The sequence below is a fragment of the Cotesia glomerata genome, linkage group LG4 (genome assembly GCF_020080835.1).
Source record: "Cotesia glomerata isolate CgM1 linkage group LG4, MPM_Cglom_v2.3, whole genome shotgun sequence".
NCBI lineage: Eukaryota > Metazoa > Arthropoda > Insecta > Hymenoptera > Braconidae > Cotesia > Cotesia glomerata.
The window spans coordinates 26,205,608-26,223,935 of record NC_058161.1 but is presented as its reverse complement, the minus strand read 5'-3'; the positions used below and the strand labels follow the sequence as shown (position 1 = coordinate 26,223,935).

Genomic DNA, 18,328 nt, shown 5'->3' with positions numbered 1-18,328 from the left:
TGCGCCACCATAAAGTATATATTTACTTTAATAGAAAAAGGATTCCGAAAAATAATTTCGGAGAAAAATGACGATACGGAAGACGAAGACGATGAAAATGAAGACCAAAAAGCTTCAAAAGGAGATGAAAATTTGATGTGTTAATTATATATTTTTTTTTGTGATACTTTTGAAATTTAAACATAATAATAATCAGTTTGTAATACTATAATAAAATGTATATGTAGATATACAAATACGCAGTCGTGTCTTTGAATTAATTTTAAAAAGTAAATAACAAATTTTTATTACTAATAAAAAGGTTTAGAAAATGCAAAAGTACACGCCTTATAATCTCATTTTTCACAATAAAATTGATTAAAATAAAATGAAAATTAATTTAGCAGATATTTGATCATTTTAACAATTATTATAACAATTAATTCATTACAAAAGAAGTTAGAAAAAAAATGACATGGAGAAATTAAAAAAAAATTAAAAATTCAATTTTTTAAAACAAATTTGTTGGTTAAAAAAAATTAAAAAATTCTAAAGTGACAGTTAAATTTTATGTCATTAAGAAAAAAAAAATAATAAAAAACAGAAAACTGCTATACTATAATAAAATGTAGATATAGATATACAAATACGCAGTTGTATGTTAGTTTTTTTATAAATAATAATTAAATGACAGTAAACTTAATGCTCATATTAATTGAGTAAATCCTTAGTGTTTTACTTTACATGATAAAAAAAAAATTATTTCTGCAGGATCATTTTTTCGAGCAATTTCCTTGTCAGATACACGGATTGATAAACACAGACACACCGACGTCCAGAAAAAATTATTTTTAATGTTATTATTTAATATATTAAACAAAATAATTGTTATTGAAATATATTTTATGTGCTGGACATATTATTTGACTTGATATAAATGCACTCATATTATCCTATAAGTGCGATATAATTAAAAAAAAATCAATATCATTTTCGAAAAAACTGTTTATTTTTTTCGACATGTCGAAAATAGAGTACTACTTCATCGCTTTGCTTATGAGGCGTGCAATTTACCTCGATCATGAAAAGAAGTTCAAGGAGAATTATTTACTTGATAAAAGTGAATCGTTTTTTCTGTCCCTATTAAATTTTTGGAGTTTCAAAACCATTGTGAATTTTCACTGTATTGAAAATCATACGTTTAATTTACGTTTTTACCGTTTAAGAAATAAAATTTATTTTTGTCATGCTTTTAAAACATTATTTTTACATTTGCAACATCCGAGACGTTGGAGTTACGTTTGTGACGCTCGAGACGTTGGAGTTACGTTTGAAACGCTCGAGACGTTGGAGTTACGTTTGAGACGCTCGCGACGTTGGAGTTACGCTTGAAACGCTCGAGAAGTTGGAATCACGCTTGATATTTCGACTCGGTTATTACTTTTTTTTTCTTTTATTTGTTTAAAATTATTTGTTTAATTAACTAATTATTACTTGTTTAATATATTTTTTGAAAAGTTAATTTTTTAATCCGATATAAAATTTGATCTAAAATTAAATGATTATTGCCAATATGTTTATATATAAAAATTATGTTGATATTTTTTAATATTTGTAAAGAATTTTATTCCGAATTAAAAAACTGGCCAGTAATTTTATTCATCTGGAATTTTTCTAGTCTTATCCTAGTGGTTCACATAAAGCATCAAGTTTCGTTGAGAATCCAAGATCAACATCTCCCTCAGCCATCCTTGATTCTGATCCAGAAAGCGTTTGTGATACTAGCAATTTTTCCGTGCCTCAAGGAATTTTCGTAATAATTTTTTTTTTTTTTTCAAATACTTATCAAGCTTATTAAGGTATGATTAAGATTTACTTTTTCTTTCATAGGTATACGATTCAAGTGAAGAGTACTGTGAATCTGATACCCTCGAGGACAGTGATACAGAACTATCAGATGACTTCGCGGATAGTGATGATGACTCGAATAATTATGTTGAAGGAGAAATGAACGTGAATTTAGAAACAACTTTCAATGATAATCAGAATACATGCATTGATGAAGCTCGGCAACTTTCCAATACCATCAGGTAATTTTTTATAAAATTATTAAATTACAATTTTATGTGTACATTGTGTTAACTTACCGCCAAATTGAAAGTCAACATGGCGGGTTCCGGCATCTAACAGACGTTTCATTTAGCGTCTTCAGTCTACATTGCTACATGATTCTAAGATTAAGCTGCATAAAAAAATTGATAGGTTCTGATTTCTCTCGATAATATTAATTTTGCAAACAATGACTACTAAGAGAAGGTAAAATTAATTATTTTGCATTTTTATGTATCGTGATACTTAACAGTGATGATCGTATATCATAACTATACAAGACTACGCCAGCTATTTTTAATACATTTATAAGATTTTATAGGACAAATATGAATAAATAAAAATATTTACTATGTAATGACAGTATAAATGTCTTTTAGTAATGATAAATTAGCTAAAAACAATAAATATCAGTTAAAATTTCATATGATAACCTTAAAACGTTGCTTGAAATATTTTTTATAATTTTAACAATTATTATTATTTATTTTATATTCTATTAAATAACTATATATACCGCTGGGCTATTAAAATTCTGATAATTTTTTAATTTTATTTAATAAATAAATATGGTTACAAAATATTAAAAAAAATGTGTGTAAAAAAATAAAAAGTTTTTAAAAATTTTTAAAAACTTTTTTATAAATAATTTGTTTTCTAAGAAAAATTATATTCACTGTCAGATGTTTGTTAATTTTACTATTGAAATTATATCTTAAATTATAGAGAAGATTATTTTTCTCTTATAGAAATTTAATTTGATTGTTTTTCAATCCGTAAATTTATGGATAAAATTAATCAATTAAAAAATTTGATTTCTTAGTGATAGATGGTGGGCCTTGGTGAAGTGGATAGGAGGAGAAGATGATAAGAAAATGACATCTGGCATAGTCATACGTCATATAAAAGATTTCGATGTTAATAATTTTTTGGATGAAAACCACGATCCAAAAACTGTATATGTAATTGAGTGGAGAGATACGGTAAAAGAGCCTTTATGTGATTGGAAGTGTTACAATGCCATAATTGTTGACATTTCTCGTAAGAATTTTTTGTATTATTTAAAAAATAAAACTATGTATTTCAGTATAAGGACATAATCATTAAATAATATTTAATTATTTTAGATTCAATACCAGCTTTAGAGAAAAAACTTGAAGCTCTTGAGGACATCAAGTCACCCGGGCCTTCTCCTAAACCTGAATCATTATTAATTCAAATTTCTGATGAATAATAAAACTGACTAAAATCGATATCAAAAATGCATCTTCGAGCAAAATGATGAGAAACTAGTTTTATAATTACTTAAAAAAAAAAAAAAAAAAAAGTTTTTATCGCTAAAACAAAGTGATTGTTTATGAATAGAAATTTGATAAAATTTAGCAATATCTAATATTTTGTGAAAAAACTAATTTATATTTTCTACTTTGGACATGCGCAATGCGCGCTGCGAAGTCGGTACCACGAATTACATGTGTAGCGACACTGAGAAGCAAGGAAAGTAGCCGCTGGTGGCATCATAGAAGCCGGAGATACCGATACAAGTTAATTTTCGTAACGTACACCAATGTGGCTATCAGGGTGTATAAACAACAAGCAGTGTATATATAGTTATATTCACAGTACATCGATAACCTAAAACCTATAAGGTGAATTTTTATTTCAAATATTTGAATTTAATAACACGTTTATTAAAAATAATTTACTAACATTAAAAATTAAAATTAAAATCAGTGGTACTAAAATATAATAAGTGTAGTAAATTTTTATTCCGGTTTAATTCATTACCAGCAAGTTGAATTTGTTATTATAAATCACCATGGAAAGTGACGACGATTATTGTGAAGACTTTGATGTTTGTTTGGAGTACGAGGACGAGGATGGTGACCAGGTTGAGATGGAAAAAATAGAGACAAACCCGGACAAGGACAGTGACAACAATTATCCTTACGAAGTATTGAGTACTGATAAAATAGTGAAAGACATGCTCGAATCAATAAAGTCAATAGGTGCGATAGTAGAAATACCGGCGACAACCACGCGAATTTTGCTCCAACACTTCAAATGGGATCGGGAAAAATTTTTGGACAAGTTTTACAGTGAAGACCGCAGTCAGCTGTTCAAGGATGCGCAGGTGGTTGACCCAGCGAGACAATCTTCGTTACCCGAAACGGTCGGAGAGTTAACAGCTGCCGATATAAAAGAAGACTGCGCCATTTGCTTCATGCCATTGGCACGAAATATGATGACTGGACTTGAATGTGGGCATCGATTCTGCGAAGACTGCTGGAATGAGTACTTGACCACTAAAATATTGGAAGAAGGTGAGTGCCAAAAAATTAGATGTCCGGCTCATAAATGCGATATACTTGTTGATGATGAAACTGTAATGGGATTGATTAAAAAATCTGATGTTAAAGTTAAGTACGAGTATCTGATTACTAATAGTTTCGTCCAGTTTAATAGATTGTTAAAATGGTGCCCGAGTCCAGGGTGTACTAACGCGATAAAAGTTCAATACTCCGATTTTAAATTGGTAAAATGTAGTTGCGGGTATACGTTTTGTTACAAGTGTACTAGCAAGTGGCACGAACCAATAAATTGTGAGTTACTGAAGAAATGGATGATCATATTTGAGGAAGATTCAGCAACATCTGCATGGATTGGACTGAACACTAAAGATTGCCCTAACTGCACGACGCCTATTGAGAAAAATGGCGGATGCAATTTTATACACTGCTCAAAATGTGCGTTTAATTTCTGTTGGATGTGCTTAAATAATACTACTGACCATTATTGTAAGTGCAATCGTTTCGAAAATGAAGACGGTGAAAATCGTGAGGGTTCTAAAAAAGAAAATAAATCGGCGTTACGTAAATATCTTCATTATTCTGAGCGGTTCATGAATCATGCAAACTCCCTTAAGTTTGAAAGCAATTTGTATGATGCTGTTAAGGAAAAAATGTTTGAAATGCAGAGAATAACTAATTTGACTTGGGCCGAGGTCTTGTTTTTAAGGAATGCTGTTGATACTCTCTGTCGATGCAGAACTATTCTCATGTATACTTACGCGTTTGCGTATTATATTGTCAAAAACAACCAGTTTAACATCTTTGAAGATAATCAGCAGGATCTAGAACAAGCTACTGAATCTCTGTCTCAGTTTTTGGAGCAGGACCTTAAAAATGAAGATCTTAGTGAAATAAAGCAGAAAGTTATGAACAAATCTTATTACTGCGAAAACAGAAGAAAAGTGCTGGTCAATCATGTCTATGAAGGTTATGAAAAAGATTGGTGGTCTTACTTGAGTATGCACTGAATTTTTAATACAATAATAATTTGTATGATCATTATATTTCATGATTAATTGTGTAATTTTTTTTTTTTTATTTTTTATGAATCCTTGAATTTCATAAACTAATTTTGTTATTAGTTTTGACTAAAATTTTTTAATAATTTTAGAACTCGGTAAGATTTTTGTAACAAAGTTGCTTGTACTTGTGGTTATTCTATTGCTTTTTTCAAAAATTCATAAAAACTCATTATCAGAATTGTACAGAAAAATCAATTTTGCACGACTCATGATGGGAAGCATCCCAGTAAACACGTTTACGTCAATGTGACGTCAAAATGACATTGGGCTATGTCAGGATTTACGTAAGATACAAGTCACGAATGAGTCATATATGACTCATTATTTCACACTTCTTGACGTAAGATTCTGACGTAAAAATATGACGTAGTCATGACGTCAGTATTATGTCTCAATGACATTTATGACGTCAATATGACATACCTGTGATGTCTATATTATGATAATGATGTCATTATGACGTAAAAGTGATGTAAGTGATGTAAGAATTGTACCTCAGAAAAAATATTTTTAAAAAAATTTCTCAAAAATAAAAAGATGGCAATTATGAAATTAATTATAGTGTTGTGGACTTATTACAAAGTTTGAAACACTAGTTATATGTTGATACTTGATGAAAAAATCCTGAAATATGCTGGGCTCGAACTTGGGTCCTCACGTATCGAAGTCTGGAACGCTGCTCACTTGTCCAAGTAACGGTTCATGTCACGAAGTAAATAACTTATGTGATAAGCCTTACATGACGAAAAATGCTTATTTCATAATTTTTTCTGAGATTAAATGGATTTTAAGAGCTGGAATTGTATAAAATTCAAGTCTAATAATTTATACAATTTTATAAAATTTCATTAAACTCATGAAATTTTATAAAGTTCTATAAAACTTTGTAAAAACTCTTATAAAAGGCTCTCTAGTGAAACTTGTGGTAATGAATAGGCAATTTATAAATTTTCATAAGAATTGATTGAATCTTACACTTTCAAAAATTTTCGTCTAAAAGCGGACACAGAGAACTTTAGACTCTCTGCGGACACAGAGAACTTTCACAGAGTGAAATTTTTTCAGAGTAAACGATGTATCCGTGTCATTTGAATATTTTTTAATATTGATTGATTTCTCAAGACTCGAATTTTTTTTTTATTTAATTTTTTCCGAAAATTTAGTATTTTTCATTTGGATTTTTCTTCTTCAAAATTTCAATTTACAAAATTTAGATTTTTTTTTTTAATTTCAACTCTTTTAAGTATACAATTTTTTTCTATATTTCTTTTTATTTTTAATTTCAATTTTTATCGAAATTTGAATTTCTTTAATTTAACATAAGGTAAAAGCCCCAATATATGATCATGTACCAATATATGATCACTCCATGTATTTGTATACCTATATTTGTGAATATAGATATACAAATACATGGAGTGATCATATACTGGTACGTGATCATCTATTGGGGCTTTTACCTTACTAACAACATTATGAAACTTGATGTACACAGTAAAAAAATTTTGCGTCATTGTGTCAAAAATTTTGTGTTAAAAGTTTATATCTTAAATATTTAACATTTTTTATGTTGATTTAACACAATAAATGTTAAATTTACACTTAAAAGTTAAATATTTAACACAAAATTTTTAACACTAAAGTTTTTGACGCAATGACGCAAAATTTTTTACTGTGTAAAATACTATTAGTCTCGTCAATAACAATCATGGAACTGTTTGAATTATTTCAAATACAATGTTTCATAAGTAGCAGCACTAATGTCAGAAAATTATTTTTCAAGTAATAGTCCAATATTTAAATGACTGACATTTAATTTCTTGACGCGAAATCATAAGAAATTATATGTTTACTCGCTTGACGGTTTAAAAATTTAGAGTTCATGCCACATAAATTGAACTCGGTATTTTGTTATCAGTTTCACACCAAATCATTTATACTGAATGAAGTCGAAAATATTTTTACAATGGATAAAAGTACCTAAATTCATGGAAAAAATATAAGTGAGAAACATATGCAACGAAAAAAAAGTATTTCTTGCATCAAGAAAATTTTGACGGAGGCCGAAGTTATATTGGAGCAAGAAGTGTTTTAGTGTCAAGAAATTTTGACTTCATTCACGAAATGTTCAGTCATCTCTAATATATTCTTAGTCCAAAGAAATTTACCTTTGAGTCAAGATTTTTTCTGCAGTGTATGGAAACATACAAGCAAAGATATAAAAGTTTATATCCCACATGTATTTAATTTGTATGTTTTTCTTAAAAACGTAAATGAAAAATATTTTGTATGTTATTTGCTAATATGTTAGATATATTCATTAATATTATAAATTATAAATTTTTGTTATTAAGAGCGGACTTAAATTTGCAAGGTACCAGCTTAAATCAGCTGTTTACCTCTTCCTGATTCTTACTAAATTTTAAACCAATTTTCATTAATATTTAGCGATTAATTGTAAATTAGACATCTTGTTGAAGAAGTTTTATATTTGATAAATTTTGATCAATCGATAATATTAAAAATACATCCCCAAATTTTATCAATATTATGGAAAATAATCGTTTGTCACTGATTTAGAAAATGACTTTCAAATTACGTCAGTATTATGTACAATTGTGACAAATTATTGATGTTAAATAATGACTCACAGATGGTATCGGTATTACGTAAGACCGTGACTTGTCACTGATGTAAACGCATGATGTTAAACTTATGTCGTTATGACATACAATGATGGCATTAATGTTACGTAATATTATAGTTTATATATTATGTCAGTTGTACGTAATATCTAAGTCATTTCCGTTACATCATGGAGAAGTAATAAACTTACATCAGTATGATGTCAAAAATATATCATATATTTTTACATCATAATTGGATCACAAGACAGGTCAATTTTACGTCATATTTACGTAAAATATTGTGACATTCCTATGACTTATAAATGACGTCATATTGAAGTCATGTGTTCACTGATATCAGAGGATACTTTACATCATAGCCTTGTTAGTTCAAGGAATCAAAATATGTTGCATACTATTGTAAAGATAATTTAATTGAGATTAATTCCATATTTTTCAAAAATTTATTAAGGGAATAGAAACGAAAAAAAAATCGAAATAGTTGAAAAAATTTTTTCTGTTCGTCATGTATGAAACCCTGAAAACACTGTAACTAGCGAAAAATTCTATTAGTTGTCAATTTTTTTTTTTAATTCCTTGAACGAATTGTAGGTCACAGAATGCGAATGTCTAGGTAACTCAGTGTCGTTTATTTGTAATTAATAATATAAAAAAACCAAAGGACTGTATATCTATGTATATTGTGCACATCTATTCCACTAAAAGCATCTGCGCATTATTTCCTATTTTAGCTACTTCATATATTGTTTTTTCACATTCTTTTATTTTATCATTATTTCATAATTAAATGAACATTATAGTTGTACACTTTTGGATTTTCCAAACTTTTTTAACTTTCTTCATAATAATAAGATAACATTAAAATAATGTAAGTAGGTCTTACTAGATTTTTCAATCTGAAACTTGTATTTTGAATTTTTAATTCATATTCCTTATTATTTGTAACGAAATAACAATAAAATTTTTGTATGACTCGCTAATTATAAATCTTAATTTTTTATAATTCCTAGAAATTAAAAACAATTTTCTGCGTAATTAAGTGCATGGTATCAGTAAGATTATTACTTTTTTAGAATAATCATAATTTTTGATTGTATTTATTTAAAAATATTTCAATATTTAAAATTTAAGACTTTTATTTTTTGATTATATCGTTTAGGGAGAGGCTTAAAATTACTACCATTTTTTAAATTTTATTTATGACTAATCTACCAACATGATGATTGTAGATTTTTTCAATTTGAAAATATGATCTCGAACACTAAAGATATTCTTCAAATTTTTTTATTCAATAACAAAAAAATAAAGAATTTTTCAAAAACATTTTTAACTTCCCGCTAAGAAAATCGAAGATTTTAAAAAATCAGGAAGTTATTGTTTTCACCCCGTTTATCAAAAATCGAGTTTTCATCAGATCTCGACGTTTGAAGGTCACAGGAAGCTTCCCTGACTATCCCCGCGAGGTTCTCACTATGTCTGTATGTCTGTATGTAAGTGTGTGTGTGTGTGTGTGTGTGTGTGTGTGTGTGTGTGTGTGTGTGTGTGTGTGTGTGTGTGTGTGTGTGTGTGTGTGTGTGTGTGTGTATGTGTGTGTGTGACTATGTGACTCGCTTATAACTTTTGAACGACTGAACTGATCGGAACGTACCAAACGGCGTTCTAAAGAGTTCCCTCAAACTTAGATTTCTTGAGAATTTGAACCGATTCGGACCAATAGATTTCGAGAAATTTTGAAAAATCTAAAAAAAAATAAGAAAAAAATCATTTTTGAAAGTGGTTTTTTTGGAATATCTTTTAAACGGCTCTATCGATCAACAACTACTCTGCCCTTAAGCTTAAAAAACCACGCCAATCGTCGCTAATCTGGTCAAAATCGGTTGATTCGTTCGAGAGATATCGTGAACGAAAGAAAACCGAAAAAATTGTTTTTTTGACATAACTTCGTCATTTCTTCTCGGATCGTTTTTGATGATATAAAATAATTTCAGAGCTTAAAAAACCGCGTCGATCGCTGCCGAAAACGTGGGAATCGGTTGATTGGTTCGAGAGATATCCTCGATAAAATATTTAGAAACAAGTGTTTTTTTAACATAACTCCGACATTTTTTGGAATAACTTTGAAACGGCTGCACTGATCGATTTCAAAAACTAATTAACTATTAGCATGAAAAAATTACGTCGATCACCGTCAAGCCGGTCAAAATTGGTCAATTCGTTCAAGAAATATCATGAACGAAAGAAAACCAAAAAAAGTGTTTTTTTGGAATTACTCTAAATTTCCTAGTTTTATCAATTCAAACTTAAAGATTCTTCGTGAAACTAAAAAAATTACGTCAAATACTGCCAATCGCGTGAAAATCGGTTGATTCATTCAAAAGTTAGTGCGGTTTGAAAATTTAAAAAATATTGTTCTATGATACTTCTATCAGACTTTTGAGCTCGAAGAGCTCAAAATAACACATAAATTGTATTTTTGAGCTCGAAGAGCTCAAAAACATCATTAGTGCAGTTTTATGCACCTAGGTATGGAATTAGCGGGAAGTTGCACGGATGGCCTTCAGGGTCTACCGTTTTTCTAATATTTTTCTGCAAACAGCTATAATTTAATCAAAAATCGATTTGTTGCGATGACATTTTTTGTACTGTATAGAGAATATTCAGACTTGAATTTTAGGCTAATTTTCAAGTATTTTAAATCCTAATATGTAAGTACAAACAAAATACTTTTATTATTTTTTTTAATTGTTCAAACTAATAATTTTACCAAGTATATTGATTTGAAATGTAATTAAAGTATAAATAAGAACGATTGTCCATTATATATGATGTTTATTATGTACTGCGTGTTGAGGTAAGTATGTTTTACATGTAAAAATCTTTTTACAAATGTATAATTTTAACGTGTTTGTAATTAAATTTTAGATGTCTGTTGAAGGTCAAATATATGACTGAAACGTCGCAAAATTAACAAATTAACAAATAGTATTTTGATTAACATCTTATGTCCACCTTCCTACAAACGTGTTGATTTTTATGAGAAATAATGCATCTTATTATTATTAAATCATTATTTAACTATATCGCATCAACTACATCGCATTACTAATGCCAGAAGTGCACATCTCAACATCTGCGCCCTTCTGGCTCTGCAGAGCCAAAACGGCGTATAAAAAAATTTTTTTTCACTCTAACTAACCTAAAAATGGTTATAGCATTTAGATCTGTAAGAAAAGTGAATAAAAAATTTTTTTTTGTATGCGCCCTTTTGATGGCTCTAAGACAAAAAAATTCTAAAGCCATAAGGGCGTATCATTTTTTTATAATCATAATTAATTATTAGCCTTAAAAAAAAAAAGAAAAGTTATAACACTGATAAAAATATTGACTCCTGTACTCATTTTATTTGAAGAGAATTTGTATTTTATTACAGAAACAAAAATATCAATTTAGCTAGGTACTACTCCGATGCCGTCTCCATTATCATCATTATCTTCTACTTCTGAAAGTAAAAAATAATAAATATATATTGCTTGTAAATCTCAACTTTGAAAAAATACTTTAATCTTAAAACAAATTCATCAGTTTTTACCATCACCAAAGCACAGATTTTTGTAATATCGATGGTATTTTTTTGGAATTATGTCTGACGTACAAAAATGAATCAAATTATTGTATTTTGAACGGGATATTGCTAGTTTAGAGTCATAAAGATTATGAAGATCGACGTCTTTTTTAAATGATTTATTCAAAATTACTGTTTTGAATGGTTCCCAAAAATCTTTTTTGATGGAAATACACCTAAAACAAAACAAATTAATGTAGCCAACATTTGAAAACTATTTTATCAATATAAAGCAGTATACCTCTTATTCGCACGTTCAACTTTAAACCATTTACCCCCTTTCCATTCAACTTTTGAATTATCTGAATGACGTAAATTTGATGGTATCATCTAAAACAAAATAAATTCATACAGTCTATTAAAAAATTGTACGTGGATACAATATCTTGATCGTTGTATACTATTTATAGTATACTACTATTTGCCAGTCTTTTTAGCTTGCCTAATCAGTCTGACCCATTCTGATGGGACGTAAATGGCTTGATCACGAGTAGCACGCTCTATCACAGAATGCATATTATCACATTCTATGTATGTGTATCCAGATTCTAAAAATTTTAAATTAATTTGTTTTAAAGTTGCATGTTCTTGAACAGCTAGACCCATCATTGCAACAATAATAGAATTCTTATTTTGACCTAGAATAGATACAATAATTAAATATTTTAAAAAAGTAACATATCAACAGCTTAATTAATTGTTAACATGATACAAAAAAATGATGTATCCATGTCAAGCATGCTTACATTTTGTATCATGTTTAAAATTAATTAACCTGTGGATATGTTATTTTTGTTCACTGATAAAAAAATTAATTTGAGTCAAGTTAATCTTTTATCGGTGCGATAAAGTACTATGAACAGCAAATCTCAATAAAAATCTTACCAGCACAATTATCCGCATAAAAATTGTGTATTTCTACTCCTGTTGGTACTGGGGACACGGGTGCAGATTTATGACCAACAATTTGATGAATTTTTTTAAACAAATTTTTTTATATGTTGCCCTTAATATAATGACCTAAAAATTTGCATGGATGTTCAAAATAATATAATAATGTGCTAACGAATTTAATTTTGTAAATTTTATGCAATAAAAATTACAGATTTACTTATCGATCGATATGAAATCAGTATTTCATTAATATTTCAAATTCGTGTTTATAAAATGTGAAAATCAAATTCTTTAGCACTTCTAAATACAATTTGTAATGTTAATTAGCATTTATTTTTAAACAATTTCTCGAAAATTCGTTAGGAAATTTAATAAATACATTGGGTCGTAATTTTATAAACAATTCGAATGTCAGTTACTGTAATAGAGTAGTGCTGGCGTCAAGAGATGGCGGTACTAGTAAATGTCGTGATATTTTTTTACTGGAAGTCCTACAGATGGCAGTCTATATACCGCATGAAAATAAGTTATGATTTGCAGATTCAATGCTTTTGCATTTTCTAAACCTTTTTATTAGTAATAAAAATTTGTTATTTACTTTTTAAAATTAATTCAAAGACACGACTGCGTATTTGTATATCTACATATACATTTTATTATAGTATTACAAACTGATTATTATTATGTTTAAATTTCAAAAGTATCACAAAAAAAAATATATAATTAACACATCAAATTTTCATCTCCTTTTGAAGCTTTTTGGTCTTCATTTTCATCGTCTTCGTCTTCCGTATCGTCATTTTTCTCCGAAATTATTTTTCGGAATCCTTTTTCTATTAAAGTAAATATATACTTTATGGTGGCGCAAGAAAACCAACTTTTTTGTTTTTGTGAGTCTCGAGTGAAAAATTTTAGTTTTTGATGTTTTAAGAACCTTCTCCAAACAACAGTTCAAAAAAAAATTTTTTAAGAGGTCGCTCCAAATTTTTTAAATTTCAAAAATCGTCAAAAATAAAATTTTTTTTTTTTTCAATTTTTTTTCTCGTTACGTCATAATTTTATAGACCAAAAAAAAAATAAGTTCCTCAAAGTTTTAGATCAGAATTTGAATTTTGAAAGGTCGCTAATAATTTTTTTTTTTTAATTTTGGAGTCAAAAAATGCTAATTCAATTATATAGTCACAAATGTACTATAAATGTCAAAAAAAACTTTTTAGTGCTGCTGAACCTAACTTTTGATTTTGTTCTTTAAATTGAACCAGGTCTTTTAGTAATTGTAAATCAATTCTCGGGGCTATAGTAGGAATTTGGCAAAGAAACGAGACGTTCAGATAAATTTACTAAGTATTAAAAATCAGAGAAAAAACAATTAAATATAATGATACGTTTTCTTTGTAAAATAATTAAATTAAAAAAAAATATGTTTTCTATATTGTACTTGATTTTTAGTATATCACGTATTGTATTTTTATCGATTATTGTACTAAATAAAAAAAAAAAAAAAAGAAATGCATGGAATTTTAATTTGAATATTAAAAGGTCGTTTAAAAAAATCTAACGTAATGCACTAATAAATTTTAAAAAAAATTATGAGCGACCTTTTAAAATTTAAATTTTGAACTGAAACTTTCAGGAACTTATTTTTTTTTGGTCTATAAAATTATGACGTAACGAGAAAAAAAATTAAAAAAAAAAATTCGACTTTTGACGATTTTCGAAATTTAAAAAGATTTGGAGCGACCTCTTAAAAAAATTTTTTTTAAGAGCTCTTAAAACATCAAAAACTAACATTTTTTCACTCGAGACTCGAAAAAAAATAGTCGGTTTTTTTGAGCCACCCTAATATACATTTTTTTTAGTTCATCAAGAAAAAATTTTATTTTTCAAAGTATTTGATTAATACCCACCAATCGTTTTGGCTTCATCAGAATCCGATTCATTCTCGGCTTTCCTGGTATGATAGGCCAGATCATTTATTTTTTTTGTGATTTTTTCCATTGTTACGGAATCATCAATTATCTTCGTCCAATCTAAATATATTAATTTTTTTATTATGTTCATTATTTCAAAATTTAATCAGGCATACATTCGTAAGTTTGTTACAAGTAGCTGTAACTGCTACAGTTCCATCAGAATACTATGCTCTACAGCTTCAAGTAGCAGATTTAGAAATGTACATTAAAATGAAAAACATCAATTGCGCGAAATCATTACAGTGATAAATTCCAACTTCTAAATTTTGTAAAAAAATTTTTTTCTATTTTGGTTCTAAAAACAAGTTTCTATTATTAATTAACTTATTTTTAATCGATGTCTACACCTATGAATAGGTAACGAATACCTCACATTTCGAACAAGGAAACTAAGACATCGTACATAAACGTACAGTTGACCGTCTGTTTAAAGTCTAATATACCCTACCAAAGCAAAAAATTTCATGAATCACCTATACAATCTGCAATAAAGAAGAATTACTATTTAACTGCAGTGCTAGATACCATTGTAAATAAATTAGTTGATACTCTATAACAAATGATTCTAATGATAAGAACTATATTAAAGAGTTTGTAAATATCATGAAATTGAATAACCTGACAGCAACCTTACTAATACAGAAAATCATAGCGTCGATGAGAGTATAATATAATAATCATTGGCTAAATTAACAAAGCATTTAGTAAGCTTAAATTAATAACTGTGATTGATGTTAGAAAAAACATACTCCTGGTCTATAAAATGTTTCTTTAACGCTTATAAAAAATACCCTAAAAACAAACTGAGAAAATGATTCATCTGTAAAAACATGTGTAGAATGCTTACAAAATTAAAAAATTATTGCAAAAACTCGTAGCCAATTATTAGCTGAACCTATAAGGATTACACGCACGTTTTAATCATCAAATATTACCTTACATTACTAAACCGGCCTGATCAGGCCTGAGCGTATTTGACGCTTCAGACATGAGCAGGCATGATCATGTCTAATTTCAGGCCTGATTATATATGAACAGGCATGATCAGGTCTAATTTCAGGCCTGATCATACGTGAACAGGCATGGTCAGGTCTGATTATTTTTTCCCGGGAAATGACGGCCGTTCGATAGTCAAGTGACGGTCATTCGACAATCATTTGTCGACACTGTGAATTCACGGTACATTCACCGTCGTTTCACGATCATTTTACCGTGACCACGAATCCGCCAGGGTAACAATTTTTTAAACAATAAAAGATAAAAATTTAAAAAAGTTATTTCCGTGCAGCTGCTGACAACATAAAAACGGATCATTTATAATATTTTGAAAAAATAAATTTTTTTGATGATTAATTTAAGTTTTTAATTTTGCAGCAACGAAAATTATTAATAAAAAATTTAAAAATAAAAATTTTTTAATTTTTTGAACGGGGATCTATTATACTATATAGTATATATATTGTGAAGCTTTCCAAGAATTGCTCCAAGAGAGCAAAAAAATCTCAAATAGTTATAGTTTAATAATTATCAAACTTGCAATGTACATGTTTAAGCAGAAAAAAAATTATTAATTAACAATTGCATAACTAATTGAAAAATTGTGATAAAAAGTTTTTCAGGCGGATTATTGTTCATTTATCTATCCAGTAAGCCCCTGATTTTTTTCATTTCTTGAATTTTATATTTAATATGTTAAAATAATTTTTATTAATCAAGTGTTCAAAGTAGACATGGCTTACACACGCCGGAGCACCCATTTTCGGCCGTATTTTCATCCCTCTGGGAAAATTATTAATATTGGTCTTACAGTTCCGGGAGTCCAGACTTTCTTCTAGGAAATTTCCTCCTTTTTTGAATTTTTTTTTTAATTTTAAAAATCTTTATTAGTTTTTAAGATATTTGTAAAAAACTAAACCCCCTTTTTTCAGTTAGTTCTTAATAACCTTTGCAATTTTTGCAAGCGGAACTTCATTTTTTTCAAAAATCATTTAGATCCCATTTCGAATCGAATGACACCTCAATTATAATTTTACTGTTATACCATATTACTGTTATTGCATGTTTTAATTGTGTGTTTTATTGTTTAAATATATGATATTGATAAATAATACAATTAATATTTTTTAAGGTTTTCATCTGATAAAAAAAGTTGGCACCACTGTCCACTTTGGATACGAAGTGCATTCGGTTAGATGTAGAGGTGCTGTTAGTTACGACGGTCACAAGCTCTGGTAGTCTACAACTGTTATGTTTTCAATTCCGCCAATAATACCGAATGATAATCATAAAACTTCTATGCACGTTAAGAGTGCGGAAACAAAATCTGATTACTAATATTTTTAAAATGAACTATATCAACTTGATTCTTTGAAAATGATTCAAAAAAATTCAGTGGAATGCAATGTTTGCCTCAACATACTGTTTGTGATTTATTATGATAAAATAAAAAGACAGTAGGCATTTTTTAAAAGGTCTTATTGCAACCTAGATGTATAGTATGCAATACCAAGAAATACAATCGTTTAAAAGTTAGTATTACTTTACATCGTTTGGTAATTTATCCGTATTGTATCCATCAGTTATTGATATTTAGTTAAAATTATATAAAACCGAAGGAGTTGAATATAACTGATCTTAAATCAGATATTAAAAATAAACGACTATGTCTCTAACATCGTTTTCTTATACTCGTCATGAAGAGAATAAAATGCAGATAGTTGTAAAGAAGACCGGAAAATTATGATTTGTAGGATGAGTTTACTACACCCTTTCGGAGACTGCTGAAAAAAGTTGACCAAAAAGGCACTTGTAAAATGCGGGAAAGCGGAGGATCAGGTTTTTGTCAGGATATCTCAATTAAAACGCGAAAATTATTATTAAAATGAACACTATAAAATTTTTTTCACTAAATACAAGTTATATTTAATATGTAAGTTAGCGGATTGCTTAAATAAAAGCGGATAAATAAAGCACTGCGTGAATGATAAAGCGAAGCCGGTTGACACACGTGGTTGAAACAATGCCGGCACTGGAAAAGCGGAGAATTAATTGCACAAATAACACAATTTATCTGTAACAAACTAAAGCGAATTAATAACAATTAATTTAAGCAAATTAAATTATTAAATAAGCGAAATGCGGTTTATTAACAAAAAGCGAAAGTAAAGAAATACTAATAGCGACTTGTTGCAACGAAAGCGTGGATGCGAAAGATAATAATAATAATGCGTCTTCTTCCTCGTCGACTTGGGGAAGAAGGCTTATTGCGCATGTCTGCAGAGCGATCAGCCAATCACAGCTTCGAGACATGACGTGATCGGTCAAGCTTAGTTTTGCGCAGGCGGTTAGTTTAAGCGGGAACTAGCGGTTGACAGGTGCGGCTCGTGAAATTGGGAGTCCCCCAGGGGCGACTTCATCGCGGCTGGGCCTGTTCACTGAACAGCACTTGTTAACTAGAATAGGTTGCTCACAAAAACGTAACGAGGTCATTTGTTCAGTAGATTTTACTCCTCTTATTTTTTTCATACTGGGGGCCTTATATGAAAATCGATTCTCAAAGAGTAAACTTCAAAAATTATTATCACAATAAAAACCCATAGTTTCCTGAATTGTCGTTTTTAGAAACTTTTTTATGAATTTGATATATTTCTGAAAATTCTCCAATCCTCTGCATTATTTTAATAGTTTTTAACAACACTTTCTCGCATTAACTTATTACGTGGCAATTGAA

At 28.7% G+C, this 18,328-nt stretch overlaps 2 protein-coding genes and 1 long non-coding RNA gene across 3 annotated transcripts; 2 read left to right on the top strand and 1 right to left on the bottom strand.

The window, feature by feature from the left end:
• The first annotated feature begins 999 nt into the window (after nucleotides 1-999).
• LOC123264023 lies at nucleotides 1,000-2,073 on the top strand. Its single transcript, XM_044727067.1, has 3 exons — nucleotides 1,000-1,149; nucleotides 1,658-1,792; nucleotides 1,870-2,073. The coding sequence occupies exons 1-3, from the start codon at nucleotides 1,000-1,002 to the stop codon at nucleotides 2,071-2,073; spliced, it is 489 nt and encodes a 162-aa protein (XP_044583002.1).
• A 1,559-nt stretch (nucleotides 2,074-3,632) lies between these two features.
• LOC123262448 (E3 ubiquitin-protein ligase ariadne-1-like) lies at nucleotides 3,633-5,840 on the top strand. The gene has a single exon (XM_044724660.1). It carries the CDS (start codon nucleotides 3,908-3,910, stop codon nucleotides 5,405-5,407), a length of 1,500 nt encoding a protein of 499 aa, XP_044580595.1. The 5' UTR covers nucleotides 3,633-3,907; the 3' UTR covers nucleotides 5,408-5,840.
• A 5,690-nt stretch (nucleotides 5,841-11,530) lies between these two features.
• LOC123262547 lies at nucleotides 11,531-12,059 on the bottom strand. The gene is made up of 3 exons (XR_006508984.1): nucleotides 11,973-12,059; nucleotides 11,699-11,907; nucleotides 11,531-11,608 (listed from the first exon to the last, which is right to left on the bottom strand). It is a non-coding gene; the product is annotated as an uncharacterized LOC123262547 (long non-coding RNA).
• Nucleotides 12,060-18,328: the final 6,269 nt, after the last annotated feature.

Excerpts from the sequence above, each read along its gene's own strand:
- LOC123264023 (XM_044727067.1), top strand. The coding sequence starts at position 1,000 with ATGTCGAAAATAGAGTACTACTTCATCGCTTTGCTTATGAGGCGTGCA. Across the intron at positions 1,150-1,657 it reads TTTGGAGTTTCAAAACCATT|TCTTATCCTAGTGGTTCACA; the intron begins GTGAATTTTCAC and ends GAATTTTTCTAG. Across the intron at positions 1,793-1,869 it reads CCGTGCCTCAAGGAATTTTC|GTATACGATTCAAGTGAAGA; the intron begins GTAATAATTTTT and ends TTTCTTTCATAG.
- LOC123262448 (XM_044724660.1), top strand. The coding sequence starts at position 3,908 with ATGGAAAGTGACGACGATTATTGTGAAGACTTTGATGTTTGTTTGGAG.